The sequence below is a fragment of the Ceratotherium simum genome, chromosome 35 (assembly GCF_057802395.1).
Source record: "Ceratotherium simum simum isolate JZ-2026a chromosome 35, ASM5780239v1, whole genome shotgun sequence".
NCBI classification, from domain to species: Eukaryota; Metazoa; Chordata; class Mammalia; order Perissodactyla; family Rhinocerotidae; genus Ceratotherium; species Ceratotherium simum.
Genome location: NC_141934.1, coordinates 27961122 through 27978522, shown reverse-complemented (window position 1 = coordinate 27978522; position 17401 = coordinate 27961122). Strand labels below are relative to the sequence as shown.

Below are 17401 nucleotides of genomic sequence, written 5' to 3'. Positions count from 1 at the left end.
TGGAATGGCATCGAAGAACATTTAAACATGCCACGTTTAAATAGGTGACACCCTGTGGTTAGTAGATATCTTTATGCAGGAAAATGAAGTCATTTTATTTCTGAAGCAATTCTAGGGAAACAAAATTCAAAAGGAATGAGGAGAGAGACTAGAATGTGCCAGTGGTACCATCAACCGTCCCAAACGTGTGCCAGGTTTTCAATTCAGTGCATCTCACCGGTTCTCTCTAAATGCCTTCTCTCCTCCAGGTTGAATATTTCAGAGCAGTTTGGCTGTATATTTAAAATTGACAGTTTTGCATGCTTTTACTGTATAATGTACTTGTTCCAATCTACCTTTTAGTGTTTCAATATGTCTACATTGCATACATGAACCCCTGCAGTCAATATTTTATCATATCTTTCCCCCATTGTTTTAAAGGAGGATTCTTTGTGACATAGAGAGTATGTATTATATTAGTCAGTAGAGTTTTGGTTGGGGAGAGGGCTGTTTCGTTCAGAAGGCGCTTATGGGGTATTTACACAGAGAGAGAAATGGAGAATTGAAGCTATTGAGTGGAGGAAAAAAAAAAAACAGTTTCACTGCTGTATTCAGATGGGACTTTCAAGTCACCTAACATCGTCAAAATAATAACAGGCTACCGATGTGGCAGTGGAACAAATAATGCATCTTTCCACCTGCTTTGATGTTTTCAATTTTCCAAATGTGGTTTGATTTAAGGATGATTCCAGCCTGGGAACTTTATCCTGCCCGTTTGCATAATAAAAGCTAAGAAGTCAATTTCACCCCTGTGTTTCCTGGGGTTGGCGAGGTGCCGTTTATTCCCAAGGAAAACTTCAAGTGTCTTCTCTTCTTGCTTTCTCCCGGCTTAATGCACCTACGGATTTAAACTCATCCTTTCTTGTGGCCGCTGCTTCTGCATCCCCGTGTTTGGGCCTCTAAAACAGCATATCCAGACCATGGGGATCGACATCTCACATTCTCAAAAGTTGTGGGTGGTGTGGTCTTATTGAAGCGTCCACACCTTCTGTACCTCAGAGTGTTTGCAAAACTGACTGTGCTCAAGAGGAATTCTAGAGCCTGTCTGAGGATTAATCTAAGCCTTTCCATCCCGCAGTGAAGGAAAGGACTTTACCTATACCACATTTTGGATGAAATTGTTTTTTCAGATCAACAATTTGGATATCTCATTCACTAAAATTCTGCTCCATTCAGGCAAACGTCATATGACTCCCAGGGAGCTGCATTTCAGAATCTAATAAAGCAGGTCCATTTTCCCACTGGTTTATGTCTTTTAGGATGCAACGCCTGCTATGGAGATGAAAACCAAGGGTGAACATAACTCATGCTTTCTAATCAGCAAGAAAATTTTAGAGCAGATATGACACCAATGAGATTTTGTTAAGCTGATGAGGGTCAAGACCAAAGCTCAGAAAAATTTAGAGTCAACATTGTTTCACACTAAAATGTTTATTCTTTAGCTTTTCAGTAAATATCACACACACACACACACACACACACACACACAAGAGAGGGAGGTGGTTTGGAAAATTTGGAAAAGGGATCCCAGCCCTGTGTTCGGCTCTTCACTTTGAGTCGACTGAGTTTTAGCTCAAGGAACAAACGTCCTGCCCGGGAGTGACAGTGTCTCCCTGACAGACTCTAGGTCACCTCTCTTCACAAAGCCCTCTTCAGGGAGGCGGTGGTTTCCGGCTCTAATGAGAACCTCTGCCACATTTCATTCTCTGAGTTTGCTTCTTGGACAAAGCCAAGCACTCTTGCCGCGGGAACTGTGTATTTTGCACACTGCTGGAAACAGGCTCCTCATCACTACGCTGATATCCGTCATCTCCCCACCCACAGTGAAGCCCCCTCACCCCCCCCCAAACTCTACAGTGTTTTTTTCGGGGGAAGAGGCCTGGCTGACTGTGTGACTCATCCTGTAATTGAGTTATGATGCTTCTATTTCAGAAATGAATTCCCATTACGCCTGGGCCAAATGTCAAGTATCAAATGGAGATAACATTGAAAGTAACTTTGAGAAGGAGCAGACTTCATTTAAATAATTATGTTTGAATTAGCATGTACTTCTCTCTACAACATGGGGCCCCCTCTCCACTGAACACTGTGGAAATCCTTGGAGTTATCTCCTGGCTCACAGAAAAGCTCTTCCTACACCAGCTAGCCGTCTTTTAAATAATCTTTGTCGTTGTTGTTGTTCGTGGTTATTTCTGGCCATTTTATTTTTTTGTTTATATATGCACACGTTTTCTAGATATTTTACAATAAGCTCCCATTTCTGTTCTAATGGTGAAAACAGTGAATAAGATAGACAGATGTTGCAAAGGAAGCAGGACTTTGGAACGGACCACAATTTGAGTCCAGGGTCTGGAGGGTGGAAGTGGCCTGGGAAGTACCCATATTTGGACTTGCCATCACCTGGGAAGTACCCATATTTGGACTTGCCATCACCTGTGTCTATTACAGCAGTCATTTCCACGGTGGCTCTGCACAATCACTGGTGATTCCCCTAATAAAACAAGGGGCTCCTTCCTCTCTCATGGGACCCATTGGGCCACGTGCAGCAGAGATGACAGGTAGTGGTTTCAGAAAGATAACATAAATTTCCTCCTCTTTCCTAACAGAACACTTCAGAGGTAAATGAGTCCTTTTTTTTGAAGTCACCATGCTCACACCTTCAGGGCAACGTCTTAGAGGCCCTTACAGGAGGACTTGATTCTATGTCCTCACTGTGGTGTCTTTTATTTTTATGTCAAATGATGCGGGTGTCTTGGTTTCATTCTACTGTCAAATTGAAAAGAAACAAATCAAGCTTTCCCAGACTCACTTCTCAACCTTTAGGATAACATGCACCATCCATGGGACTTGGAAGACCAGCTTCCGGGGATACGCCCACATCACCAGGGATTTTCACCCCGTCCACAAACAGACCACAGTCGCAGGGACAAGAGATCCAGGGAGAATGCTTAGGCTGCTAATGTAATGAGAACTTAGAGGAAGCTGGCGGGGATGCTCCCCCACGGACAGCGGTGACAAGAGGATAGCTGTGCTGTCTTTGGAATACCTGAGTCCTCAGCCATTGGGAGTCAAGGACCTTCCAACTCCTGCTCCTTAAAGTTCCATTTCTTAGATCTGGTCCTCAGACATGCAAGTTCTACCCTTGAGGTTATGTGAGCTAGCTGTGAGCAGCCAGGATAGAAGTTTCCATAAACTGAGTCAAAAAGAATAAGACATCCCCCACATTGTTAAGAGAACAGAGCCAGGAGAGAGAGCATTGTCCAGGTAAGGGTGTGGCATGGGAGGACAGCGTCAGAATAGTAGCTGACAGTTCTGGAGGAGTCATTGGATGCTGGGCGCTGTGCTAAGATCTATCTTTCATATTAAAATTTGTATTATGAAATAAATTTGAAATTATAGAATAATAATGAGATGCCAACGTACAGACCACAGAAATGTAAGACGCTAGCTTTGCCATTTTTGCTTAAGATCTGTCTCTTTTAAAGAAATAAAACATTATAGATCCAGCTTAAAAATAAAAAAGTAAAAAAATCATAATTCCTCCCTCCTGTCCCTTGTTTCACTGCTGTCATTCATCTCAGTTATCCATAGCGTGCATAATCGGATACATTATTGATACTATTATTTTGAACAACTTATCTGTTCTATCACTGAGAATAAGAAAAATGAAAGTTTTTATTTTATCTTCCAAAAAAGCTTATTTCTTAGAGACGAAATGGCTCAGCAGAGACGAGGATGGGCCATTCTAGCCCGATATCCATTTCAGCAGCTGTTCCATCTTAATACAATAAAAATTGTATTAAACCTTCCTATCCTTGAATTCTTGCTTTGCTTCAGACCATGCCCGTGGTTCACCCAGTAGCATTTTATATTTTATAAGTTATACAAGAATCATGTCACGTGCAATTTCTTTCTTCTTTGCCACTGATTTACCGTCTCTGTGTTTCTCCTAACGATGGCTTCTTGATCTTGGAAGAGCCATCTCCCGTTGTGGTTGTGTGTGTGCATGAGTGTGAACACCAGTTGTTTCTCCCTTAGTGTGCATTCCATGAATGTTTTGTTTCTGCCAGAAAAACAACTGTGAATGTTTTACTGGTCATCGTATAGATGGGTGTCTACATACTGTTAGACTGACATATCGTTCTGTTTATTTCTCTTTCCTTTTATTCAGGCAAGTGGCAAGCCTCATCTACAGCTGTTTCCTAGGCAATTTTATTTCTGTGCATGTTAACCCATTTTTAAATTATTTAGGATGGATACTAAAAAATGATGCTCATACAATGCTTGCATAAATACAGATAAAAATAGTTTAATTGACACATTGTACCCCCAGAAATGAACCCCATTAGTTCCCCATGAAGTTACAACTACCAGAGGAAAAAAAAAAGCATGTCGGTGGCTCTCAACATTTCCCCAAAATTCATATAAAAAAAAAGTTCCATGTAAAACTTATTTGTTAAATAGCATTCTTTTATAGATACTCGTATGTTAAATAAAACCTCTTGTCCAATTCAGTTACAAGATATTTCAATAAGGAAAACTTGGAAAGACAAAGTAGGGATAAGAATTGAGGGGCCACCCCTAAACACTCAAGTGAGGAGAAGTGGGGAAAACCAACACCTAGCATGGACTCCAACAAGTGACACGACACGACAGATCCCAGGGAATAAAACTTACGCCATCAAACTGATCTTGAAAAAAATACTTTTTTTTTCCTATTTATGTTTCCAAAAGAATTCCAGAAGCCAAAGAAACTAGCTGTTGATGCATATGTAGGGCAGGGACTAGGATGAGGGGAATGAGGAGCCAAGGGCACAAAATTTAAGGAGGCACTTGCTTTCAGTCTTGTGCAGTGCACACCCCTGGCACCCAGCTGCACCTCAGTCTCAGCGTTTTCCATATGTGCATCAAAGCAAGAGCAGTGCTCACCACAAATGAGGGCGGCTACATCCATGTTTTACATATGTCTGCTCTCAGGCCACGGATGAGTAACTGTGCTTCACAAAGGACTAAGAACAGAAAACCAGCTCCCAAATCCTTTCTAATTCTACGTGGCTATTTACCCTGAGTAACATCCATGAGTTCTAGGTTCATGGTAATAGCGCTGGGCTGCTCCCAGTAAGTGTGTAAAAACATTGTTCTACAACCTTCCCAGTCCCTACTTGCAGTTGTCTAGGGACACATCCTGGCTTATAACCCAGCTGCTATAGCCCTCCAGACCTCTGATACCCACTTAGAAAGAGATCCCCAGACCTCCACAAATGAAGCTTTGTTAAGTCATCCCCTATTGCTGATCAAACTCACTGCTCCCCCACTCAGAAAACAGAAGGCATAAAGGTGAATAGGAACATAAGAAGGAGTTTACTTCTGGTCCTGCAGTCTCTCCATATAGTCTCTAAAGTCCTGGGAGTCCCCCAGCCCCATGTCTTGGCAGACCCACTTGATGTTGTCATCACTGTCAAACAGGATGGAGTTGGTGTATGGGCCGCTATCCTCGGGGAGGATGGTGGTGTAGGAAGTAAACCTGACTCTCTTCCTCTTTGGGCCCGATGGATTTATAGGTTCATTTTTAATTTCTTTCTCATAGACGTAGTCAGAAGGTCTGAGCAGTTGACTATGAAAGGCTTCTTGGAAACGCCGTTCAGAAGGAAGTTCCTCTCCTCGAAATGCAGCCCCCTGTCTATCATGGTTGTGCACTCCTCCGATGGAAGTGTAATGTCCACGGGGTTCTCCAAAAGTTCCACTTCATTCCCGAGCCACTGGACCACCACTCTTGAGCAATTTCTTATCCTTTCCTTCCATGGGAGACTGTGGGATTGTGCTTTTGTTGGTAGCTTCCTCTTGGCCAACAGAGGTGCCATGTTGGAACCATTCCTGAACCGCTCTCTCCTGGTTTCCTTCACCCTCTGTGGAGTGACTGAGGTGGTCTTTATATTCACGATTTATGCCCTAAATATCACTGGTGCCTCCTTGGTGATCATCAATATTTGGTTCAAATTTGACCTTGACATTTCCTTTACCCATGGCAAGAACACTCTTCCTCTTGGTCTTCTGACAAGGTTCACTAATCATCACTTCTAATTTAATCAAGGGTCCTTGCTCTTCACCCTCTGCCACCACAACTGACCATTTGGACTGGAAGTTTGCTTGCACAGACACCATCATTTCATCCCATGATGAGGTAGTATAGTAATGGAAAAAATTCTTAGGATCATAAATGTCTAAGGGTGTCATTGAACCATCACTGAACAAATTCCAAGAACTAAGAAAAGAACGAAACCAAAGCATTGTGTTATAATTTGTTTTCTTCAAATTTCTAAGCATGTTCACAAACGTGGTTTCCTATAAAATATGTTTCCAATGCACAAGCCAAGAAAAATAAACTCCTGTGTTTTAAAATCTGGAGCAGTTTCTGTCATACATTAAACTGCCATAATAATGTGCTGTAACCCCACTGGTGTGAGGAACAAATTTATACACTTTAATGAGTGCAGTCCTGAGTATATTAACTTATTGAATGTCATATAACAGAATTTGACTTTGAATTTTCCAAAAAGATTTTGAAAGATCTCAAGATGCATCTGAATCAATTTCAGGTGCAGCTAATCAAGCTAGTGCTCGAGATAATATCACTCCAAGCATGTTTCATTAGAAAGACAGGCTCGGCTTGAAGTATCCGAGAAAAGATGCATTATGGGGACTGGCATGCTTGAAAGACACAATGACTTTGATATAATTTAAACAGATTTGTTACAAATTTAAAGATGGAGCAGAGGTTTAAAGTTGCCCATAGTTAATGTAAACCGCTCTCTGTTGCCTGTTAGCCATACTTGGTTGAATAGCTACAATAGTATTTTCAAGTATAATATTACTTTTTTTAGAAAAACGGAAACATGCGATCCTTCAGTGGTGGATAACCACTGCAAAATGGCATTTGGACACGTGGTCAATATATAAAAGCATATATTGTACATGAAATGTATCTAAGGAAAATGTATCTAAGCCACTGAGCACTTTTCTCAGAGACAGGACTGGATAAGAAGCAGGAAGAAGCCTCAAGAATCGCCAGTCCTAGCTGTGAGGGCTCTACTGATCTCCTTTGCAGGATGTGAGGGAGAGACAAGCTGTCTCAACTGAGCAGGGACAAAAGGACTCTGGAACCTCACCTGCTGTCGGGCTTGGAGAACGTTCTGGGCGGCTGCCATTGAGACGATGGCTCTTTTGTCCACTCTCTGAGGCTGCAGGGAAAGGGACATGCCAGTCACCAGCTGCACGCCCAGGTCCACGATGGTGACACGGTCGTCCAGAACGATCACGGTCTTCTCAGCCAGGATGGAGTCAGAGAGAGGCGAGAGGACCTTCCAAGGAAGAGAGAAAGCTTCAAAAGAAAATGGATCTTTATAATGAGATGAATGTTTTCTCTTCAATCATAACTTTGCCACAATCACTTTAAACCCCTAAAGTGTGCTCTCAGTTTGCTACTGAATGAACGCCTCGAGAAGGTAGAACCTAGCTCAGACCACGAAGCAAATACCTGCCCTCCCCTTCATCAGGCTGCAGTAACAGATCCAGGTGAAGCTGCCTGTGAAGTTAGCAGGAAATGATCTTCCTCCCAAGGACAAGCTACAGCTGTCATGTCAGGACAACCCCTTTCTTCGGGTGACTACCACCATTTTTACTCACTGAGAAACACTGCTCTCTAAAAGCAAAGATGATCAAAAACCTTGCTCTTTGAAATCATGTCGGGAAGAATGAACATTCCTCTCTTGCCCTAAGGCTCTAACTCACTTGGACACAGAGAAACAAGTCTGATTTCCAACTCAAGTGCAGGATTCCAGATAAGAGGTTTCTGTCACAGCATCACCATCCCTGTGAATTTTGTGTGTCACAAGCAAGCAGGACCCTGGGTCCACTTCACACTCCAGACTGATGCTGGCTGCCCTGCGTCACTATGAGCTACCCACACTCTGCTTTACTAAAATCTTACCTACACTCAACCCTTCCCAAGATCCTGTAGTAACTCTGTCTCTTCTTTTGTTTGTTATGATGTCCCATAGTTCCTCCGGGTGTGGCCTCCCCAATAGCAACAGGTCAGTGAACCTGACTGTCAGACAATAGATTTGTATCCGGTGGTGTTAGGACAGATGGTCTTAGGCGAGGATAACTTGTTGAAATGGTTTAGAAAAAACACTTTTTTAAATGGTCAATTACAACCACCAATTAAAAACACAAGGAATTATAAATATATATCAGCCTAATATATTTTATTTCCTTTGATTTATACATGTTAATTATTTATTTTCTTCAAAGGGTTTGATTTAATATAGTGACGATACTTAAAAATCAAAGAAAATTATCTCCCTGATGATGTTGGCCTATTAAAGCACATTAAACATAACATCTTTCTCAAAACTAATATTTACATTTTGACAATTGCAGGATTTTACTACAAACATTTAGAGAAATGGTGTTGTAGGGAAGCAAAATTTTCCACCCCAAAATGTGTCTTTCCGGCATGAGAATTATTTTAAGCTGATTATTTTTAAGAAACAGAAAGACTCAGAAAGTTTTTCTTTTATCTCTCCCTTAACTGCCTAAAAGAATTTAGATAAAGGGCGTGTTCCAGGAAGAAGAGCCATCACAGAGATGTCTACAAAGCATACGAGCCAGGTGTGGTGCTGGAGGGGAATCTTAGCAAGGCCTGTTGGATCACAGTCCTCTCCATGTCCCATTGTCTCTGTGTGGCATGGCAAACATTGTGTTTCTGGCAAACACTTACTCTTTTCATTCTTCCTGTGAATTGCCTTCCTCCCCTCTGAAATCCCAGACCCTTGCCTCCTTCTCCTGAGCTCAGGATAGCATGTAGACCTCAGTTGCCTGACTGTCAAGGAACCTCATATCTTTGGCGTTCCCATATGTGCGAAATTAAATTTAATTTTCTCCCGTTCATCTGTCTCACATCAATTTAATTCTTCGACTAGCCAGAAAGAACCTAGAAGGGTAGAGAAAAATTTCTTCCTCCTCAACACTGTCTAGACTTTCTCCTCTGCTTAAATTCATTCTTTTTGAGTAGTTAGATGTTCATAAAGCAATAATTATAGGTCCATGTGGCATCATTGAGCTCACCAGGAAAACACAGTGGAAAAGGGAATCTTAAGGCCTTGGGAAGCTGTTTCATCTCGTAAAACAGTGATCTGCCACCAGAGATGATGCAGACTGGACTAATGTAGTATCAATAAACCAGCTTTTGTAAAATTACATTTGGGCAAAACCTAAACTGTGATGTGATCAAAATATTTGAACATTTTATAAAGATAATGAATGACCTGTTGTATAATCTCTTCACAGCTGTCCTATTAAAATTAGCTATGAAATATTTTCAATAATAGTATAAGAAAAGAGAAAGCGAGAAATTATGGAAGCAAGTAAAAATGAATATGACAACAAAATGTGTCCAGACATGGCCAAGCGTCCTGGGGTTGAGAACTATGGATGTCAGGGAAATAAGATTGCTTGCATTGTCTGTCTCAACTTAGCATCCACTGGTAAAAAATACTTGATCTCAAGAGTGTCTTTAATTTGCAAAAGCTTTTCTGTGCTTCCTAAATTAAAAATTAATTTCTGAATATGAGGTATGAAGATTGATGAATCCTGTGTCTTGTTTTTCATTACTTTCTCTCTCATGCACACAAACACACACATGCACAGAATTACCTAACACTAACTTGTACCTGGACACATACAAATAATGGGTTGGGTATTTGGAGGAAGTGTCTGCATAGTGGTGATTCCCAGCTCCCAACCCACCAGGGTCCTGCCATCCTGTAACTGGGCAATTTTCGCCTCCTCCACCTTCATGAAATCCGTCACCAGGTCAGTGATGTCAAACTGCCAGTCGGGGCCCAGCATGTAGCTCAGCTGAGCTAGGTTGAGCGACTCTGCCAGGAACTGGGTGAGGACGCGCACCGTGGCGTGCTGGTACTGCAGGGAGCACCCCCTCCCCTTCCTCTGCTCGTCCTCCTCGTCCTCACTCTCCCGGGTGGGCCTGGGAATCAAACAAACCAGAATGAGCGTAACCACCTTTAAGATGTTTTAAACACCCTCAATTTTCCGTCAACTGTGGGTCCGTACAGAGTGAAATGAAAGGACTTGGCTCCTCTGCTGGTCCAACGTGCCCGCTCGCTGACCCATTCACCAATTTCTTCAACCTTCAGCACTAGAGCAGGGTTGACTGGGAGCTGAATTGCTGCTTCCTGCCCAGAACCCAGAAGACAAAGACCATGTCTCTTGCCTTCAACTGGTTTTCACTCAAGTGGAAGATACAGGCTCCAGAGGGGCAGCTACAGGGTCAAGAGGATGAGTCAGTGGTTCCCGAACTTTGCTGCACAGTAGAAGCAACTGGGGAGCTTTTAAGCATCTCAGTGCCCCGTTTCAACCCTTAGCAACTAAATCACAATGCCCTGGAGCTGGAGGCAGGAATCCACATATTTTGAAGAGCCCCTGGTGAATCCCACGTGCAGCTGGGTTTGGGAGCCCCTGGCTGAGCTCCAGGATGAAACAAAGCTAGTTCCGTGGCTCTGCTTCTCCCTGACTTAGACAAGGGTAATCCGCATTTTCCTCACCTGCAAAGCGGGCCGGTGCCCACTCTCGTGTGGTTGGTATGCGCTGAGGGAAATCCCACACGCTGTTTGGCTTGAGGCAGCACACAGTAAGCACTTGTTAGAATTTAGGAGTGATTGTTACTATTAACACAAGAAGAGATCCATGGAATTCAGCACAGCTCTATGGGAGGACAGAGAAAATATGACTCACCAGACTTAGGGAACAAGGCTAGGTTGAAAGGGGCTTGTTATGAATAACAAAACACCCACTTCACCTTCCTGACTCTGAACTGAGGACAAAAGACCAAATATTATAGCAAAAGATGCTCATATTGCTTTTATCACTTAGAAAATTCCAAGAGTTTTGGGAGCTGTGAGCCAGGAACCATAGAGGAGGACCAAATATGTATTTCTTATAAATCACAGTGTCACAAGCAGTCTCCGGCATGCCATCAGCTCTGGGGAGAGCATGGGCTGCTGTCGGCATTGTTGTTATTTCCCACACAGACCTGATTTCTCAGCATGGAGCTACTTCCAGTTGCTCAGTGCCGCAGAAGCCGTCAGAAGCCCCAGCCCTCACGGCCTTGACAATCCTCCATCACCAGGCAGGACTCTGCTCTCTCCAGTCTTGTTAAATCTGAGCAGCTGCCGAGCAGGGAGATGAGCAGAGCGGCCATTAGCAGCAAGGCCCTTCTTCTCAAATAACAGCCTCCACTTCAGCGGCCATTAGACTTCACAGGACATAAACACTTTCCTCTCTAATTCTGTCTGTTTACACGACAGGATAGGCACTTTATCCCCTCATTTCAGCTTTTCTTCTGCCTCAAAAATCAGATAGTCAGCCGCAGGCGGTTATCGCTTCTCTCATTATGCCCCCATGCTGGGGAATTCATTGCCTCAAAAATGCTTGATTCTGTGAGCTGATAACTATTTCTGAAGGCAAAGCAAAACAACAAGAAAAATCACTTATTTGTGATACTGGGGAAAGTTTTTTTTATTTCTTCTTATTTTTTCCCCTGGGAGTGTTTGTCCTGTGTGTCTCTTTATAGACTCTGCAGCACCCATTGTAGGAGAGGTATTATAAAAGCAAATTTATGTTGCTGGAAGTTGCTTTGTGACAACGTTAGCAACCAAGAAGCTGCCAGCACACTGCTCTCATCTGGGCTACTTTGTTTCTGGAGGGAGCATTTTGAGAAAGGGAGTACATAGAGCAGTTTCTAAAAGCAGCAGCCTAGATAATAAGCCAACATCCTGTCCACTCACTCCCACCCTCCACCATCCAGCTATTCAGCCCCCAAGAGGCCAAGTCTCCCAACCCCTCAGCAGAGGCCAGAATTGTGGTCGTCTTTTTTTTTTTTCTTTCAGTTTTATTTTTGTGGTAAGGACACTTGACATGAGCTCTTTCCCCTTACCAAATTTTAAGTGCACAATAGGGTATTGTTGACTACAGGTACAGTGTGGAACTGATTCCTCTTGATTGATTGAAATTTTATGCCTATTCATTAGTAGCTTCCCATTCCTCCCTTCCCCCAGCCCCTGGCAACCACCACTCTACTGTCTGATTCTACGAATTTGACTGTTTTAGATACCTCTGATAAAGTCAATTCATACATCAGGATCCACCAAATAGCAGCCCCTCCCCACCAGTGGCCCAGCCCACGTCACAAATCCACACCTGAGTCCACCCGCACTCACAGGAACACCTGTCAAAGAATCCTAACAGACGCTCATCTGACTTCCGCAGCTCAGGGTCAGCTCGCTCACTGGACGCTAGAGGACAGGGCCTGCTCCCTTACAAGGAAACCCCCGACGTCCTGGCCAGTCAGGCTGTTTCCGAGGTACCTCCTCTAACACTCTACAAAACCTGCTCTCGCCCAAAGTCTGTCAGGAAGAGTGCCCCACTGCTGTGAGGCTCTGCTCTCCCCGGTCCAAGGAGTGTCTGCCCTTGAATAAAGGACATCAAACTCCTTACTAAATTGTATTATTTTTGTCATATGACACCTCCCATCAGTGGATTCATGCAGTATTTGTCCTCATGTGACTGGCTTATTTAACTTAGCATCAAATCCTCAAGGTTCATCCAGGTTGTCCCATACTGCAGAATGCCCTTCTTTTTTAAGGCTGAATAATATTCCATTGCGTGTTTATACCACACTTCTTCATCCGTTTATTTTCTGAGTATGTGTCCAAAAGAATTACAATCCGGGTCTCAAAGAGACATAAGCACTCCTACATTTATCACAGCATTATGTGGAAACAACCGCCAAGATGTGTAAACAACGTAAGTGTCCACCAACAGATGAATGGATGAAGAAATTTGGCTTTCTATATGAAATCTCCTTTTTAAAAATTTAGACTTCTAATTTTCTTTTAAGTATGCATTTTTATGTAAAAATATATAAATAAATATAAATATAAGCATAAATGTATATAAATAGTATAAATATTATGCAAGACCCTCTCCCTCTCTACAGCCTCAGTTGGACATGTCCTGCTGATGCCCACACACCCTGCAGATGGGAGGGGCACACCCATCCTCCATGGGAAGAGCATCCCGGAGTTTTCCTCCATTGCCTCCCAACGGTGTTTATCTACCTGCCCCTCCCCTTCCCCAACAGTAACACAAATACTTACATGACTGTTACTATGTGTGATGTGTTTGCCCCACTGAGGTTCTCTGACCTTCATGGGACATTTGTCTAATCCCAGGCTTTTCTCTCCTTTTGGTCTCTTTTGGTGTCTGGTATCATTCTCCATTGAAAGGAACCAGGGCTTCTTGCAGACATGGGTGTTTCTAGGACTGAGGCAGCAATATACAAGGGGAACCTGGGACATTGTGCAGTGCAGTTAACTAAGAAAATGGTATAAAAAATTACACTGATGGGGGTATGGCAAAGGGACAGAGGAGCCAAGTCAAAGAGCTCCCAGTGGCCATAGCTGGAACAATTTGAGCGACAGAAGAAATTATAGGATTATAACCCTCCAAACAGAATAAATGTTTGTGAGTCCATACTGATGAAATAAGTGATTGAATAAATAAATAATAATAATAGATTGAATAATAAATCATAGTGGAGAAGAGAAAATCTTCCATGTGGAAGCATTTCAAATAATTTATGTAGATACTCCATCCTCAAGGACAGGGTACATACCTAAGCTTTAAATGTGGGCTGTTCGCAGTGATTTCCTTTCAAAGCGTACCGTATAGAAAGGGGTGAAAATGAGTAATTTTCCAATGGAGAAACCAGGCAAACACTGCCTTAGCCAAGTGATCAAAGTCCACATCCACAGTGATAAATCTTGTTGACAGTGTGTCTACTGTGGGTGTGATGTGATGAAAATGGTATTTTACTTCTGTGGTATTCTTCCCCCAAAGCTATAACTCCAGTCAAATATGAATACACACACAAACCAAATTCCATTAGAAGGGTATTCTAGAAAATTCCTGACCTTCAGGGACGGCCCAGTGGTGTAGTGGTTAAGTCCATGTGTTCCACTTTGGCAGCCCAGCGTTCGTGGGTTCGGATCCCAGGCGCAGACCTACATAGCCATGCTGTGGTGGCATCCCATATACAAAACAGAGGAAAATTGACATAGATGTTAGCTCAGGGCCAATCTTCCTCACCAAAAAAAAAAAACAAACAAAAGGAAGAAAGAAAAGAAAAATGAAAATCCCTGACAAGAACCCCTCAAAACAGTCAAGGTCATCAAAAACGAGGCAAGTTTGAGAATCTGTCACAGACAAGAGGTGCCTAACTTACATGAAAACTGAATGTAATGTGGTATCCTGGAACAGAAAAAGAAAATTGAGTAAAAACTGAAGAAATCTGAATAAAATATGGATTTTAGTTAATGATAATATATCAACATGGATTCATTAATTGTAACAAATGTACCATGATAACATAAGATGCAAATAATAGCGGAAATTGGGTGCAGGGGATATCAGAACTCTATGCTATCTTTTCAATTTCTCTGCAAATCTAAAATTATTATAAAAATTAAGTCTGTTTAAAAAATAAGTAACTTTTCAAAATCAGTAGGAAAGGTGCATCTGTTCTAGACCTATGATGATAACCCAATGTTTGCTGAATATCATGCAGCCATAGAAAAGTTATCAGGCAGCACTCTTCTGATGTGGCAAGACTCCAGGCTATGCTGCTAAGTGAAAAAAGCAAGAATGGAACTGTAGATGGAGAATGCTAACTTTTATGTTAAAAAAACCATAGAGGATACGAACATAAATTCCTATCTGCTTATATTTAAATAAATAAACAAAGGAAGGATAAATAGTAAACTAACAAAAATAAATATCTATGGGGTGGAGGGAATAAGGTAGACATGGATGTGGGGTGGAAATGGTACCGTGTATATTTTTTACTATAGTTTTGATTTTTGGACAATGTAGTTATGATATCACCCAAAGATAAGTTATGAATCTTTTTTCCTTCCCTCCTTTAGGTTACGCGGTGCTTTCTCTCCAGGTTTCAGTGTTAGGACATTGAAAAAAAAATACATTTCTGGTCTCATTAGTATTAGGCCAAGATGAAACTATTCTCTTCCACCTTCTTTAAAAGCTTTTCCTCAAGTAAGATTCAACCCCTAAGGTCAAGCCACAAGAATATTTTCTTAAGCATGTTATTGATATACCACCTTGAAGGCAAAGATTGCTGAATAATTTGAAGCTTATTTAGCAGTTACAACACGTTATCCTCAAATTTGTGTTGTATCTTATTTTCCCCCCGAACCCAGAAATTCTTTACCACTGGCACACGCTGAATGCTCCCCCTTAGGGAAATGGCTGCATTTCCTTGTGGCTGTTCAGCTGTACTTCTGGCTTCTGTCCGTGGCATAAAGAATGATCCGTTAAAGACACGCCCATGGTCTGAGCAGAAGCCAAAGGGCAGAGCACTGAAGAGCTTGGGGGGGGGGTCCTGCCCACATATCCTGGACGTGACCTCAGGGAACTGTTTCCCCTGCTGACTCAGGCAGGGCAGCAAATTAGGCACAGAGAGCCCAGAGGACTTTACAATGCACAACAGTAAGGAAATACGCAGCAGACTGGAGGCTGCCCCACAACCCAGTGCCTCATCTACACAGACACTGGATACTGGGGGGCTGCTCTCTAGTCCGGGTCAGATGTCCCAGATGCCCTTGCACCCAGGCACAGCCATGTGATCATTCCACCAACAGAATGCGAGAAAAAAGATGAGCCATTTCCAGGCCAAGATTAAAAATAAACGTATGTGCCTCCTCCCAATTCCCTTTTCCCATCCAGCTGCCAGCAAACAGATTCTGGGTCCCTGAATGGACAAGAATCGACGGCCATGTATATATGTTTTAATATATACATTTATTACATATATATTACATATGTTTTAATGGATTATTATGCATTACATGTATATTTTATATTTATATAACATATAAATAGTTCATATTTATACGCATTGTTTATATATATATATGCTATATATTACATATATAATTTGTATGTATGTTTTATGGATTATTGTGTATTTCATGTATATTTTATATTTATATACCATGTAAACAGTTTATATTTATATGTATTATATATGCATTATATATATTTATATGTTATATATATATATGTATAGCCCTTGAATTATTAGAACAACATAAAGCACCATCATCATCCCCAATCACACACGAGGAAACTGAGGAAGAGGCAGCTTAAGTAACCTGCTTAGGGCCACTGAGCTGTAAGTGGCGTAACTGGGACTAGCACTCAGCCAGGCTGACTCCAGCACCCACGCTCCTCACCATTACACCGTCATCAGTAAAAGGGTGCTGCCTTCCACAAGTAGTAAAGGAAAATTATAGAAGGAGGGACAACTGGGAAACGAGGAATGAATGGCGACCGTCAAGCTGTTCCCGAATGCCCAGCCCATGCAGGATGCTTTATAGGCATGGTTTTATTGAATGTTAACAACCACCCTACAGGTCAGTACTAGGGTTGTTCCTCTTTCCAGGTAAGAGAACTCACCAGAGAAGTTAAGTCATTTTCTCCCGTCAAGTTACCAGTGATGGCAAAGGCTGGCTCCCGAGTCCACGCCCTCACCACCACACTCCGGCCTCTCACCGTGGATGGGTGGCAGAGTCAGAGCCACCTGAACTCCCAGTCCAGGCCACTGTTCCCCACTGCACGTGCTGCTTCTCTGGGCCCTGGGTCCCCGAGGGCCGATTTTACCATCTTTACAAAAAGTTCTGGGTCCAGAGAGGGTGGAATCCACAGTCCTCTTCCTGGTTCCTCACCTTCTGCTGGAGGCACTGGGATCGTCCACCCTTTGATCTGGCTCAGCTCCGTGTCCGAGATCTCAATCTGAGGGGGAGGCAGGTCGCCCAGACAGTGACCTCTACCTGGGAGGTGAAGCGCTGGTGGGTGAAGTTCACCACCGTGTCCACTCTGCTCTTCATTTCCTTCCTGTACACAGAGGCAGAATCACATTTGTTGGAAACCTTGAGGAAGGAGTGGGATCTTGAGATGTGTCAGCAGAAAAAAACAAAACAAACAAAAAAGACCACAAACAAAAATATACAACAAGGACAGTTCTTGAAACCACACCATCTCTGATTCACTGGACGTGAGAGAGCTGGAAGCGTATGCTTGTAGCTAACGTGATTTTCATGCACTAGTTAGTGACAAATGATGATAAATAAATTCCAGAAAAAACATTTTGTGCCAATCAATCCTGACTAGCAAAACTGTAAGGCTCATGTATTGGAATTACATAATC

General features: G+C 42.5%; 1 protein-coding gene across 1 annotated transcript; it reads right to left on the bottom strand.

Annotated features, from left to right (window-relative positions):
- Window positions 1-5784: 5784 nt before the first annotated feature.
- On the bottom strand, window positions 5785-17081 carry LOC106801750 (transmembrane protein 132B-like). Its single transcript, XM_087423599.1, is given in 8 exon segments — window positions 5785-6301; window positions 7201-7397; window positions 8140-8143; window positions 9818-10084; window positions 10171-10292; window positions 12316-12410; window positions 16920-16986; window positions 17025-17081. Coding segments are annotated over 8 exon segments (1326 nt in total).
- Window positions 17082-17401: the final 320 nt, after the last annotated feature.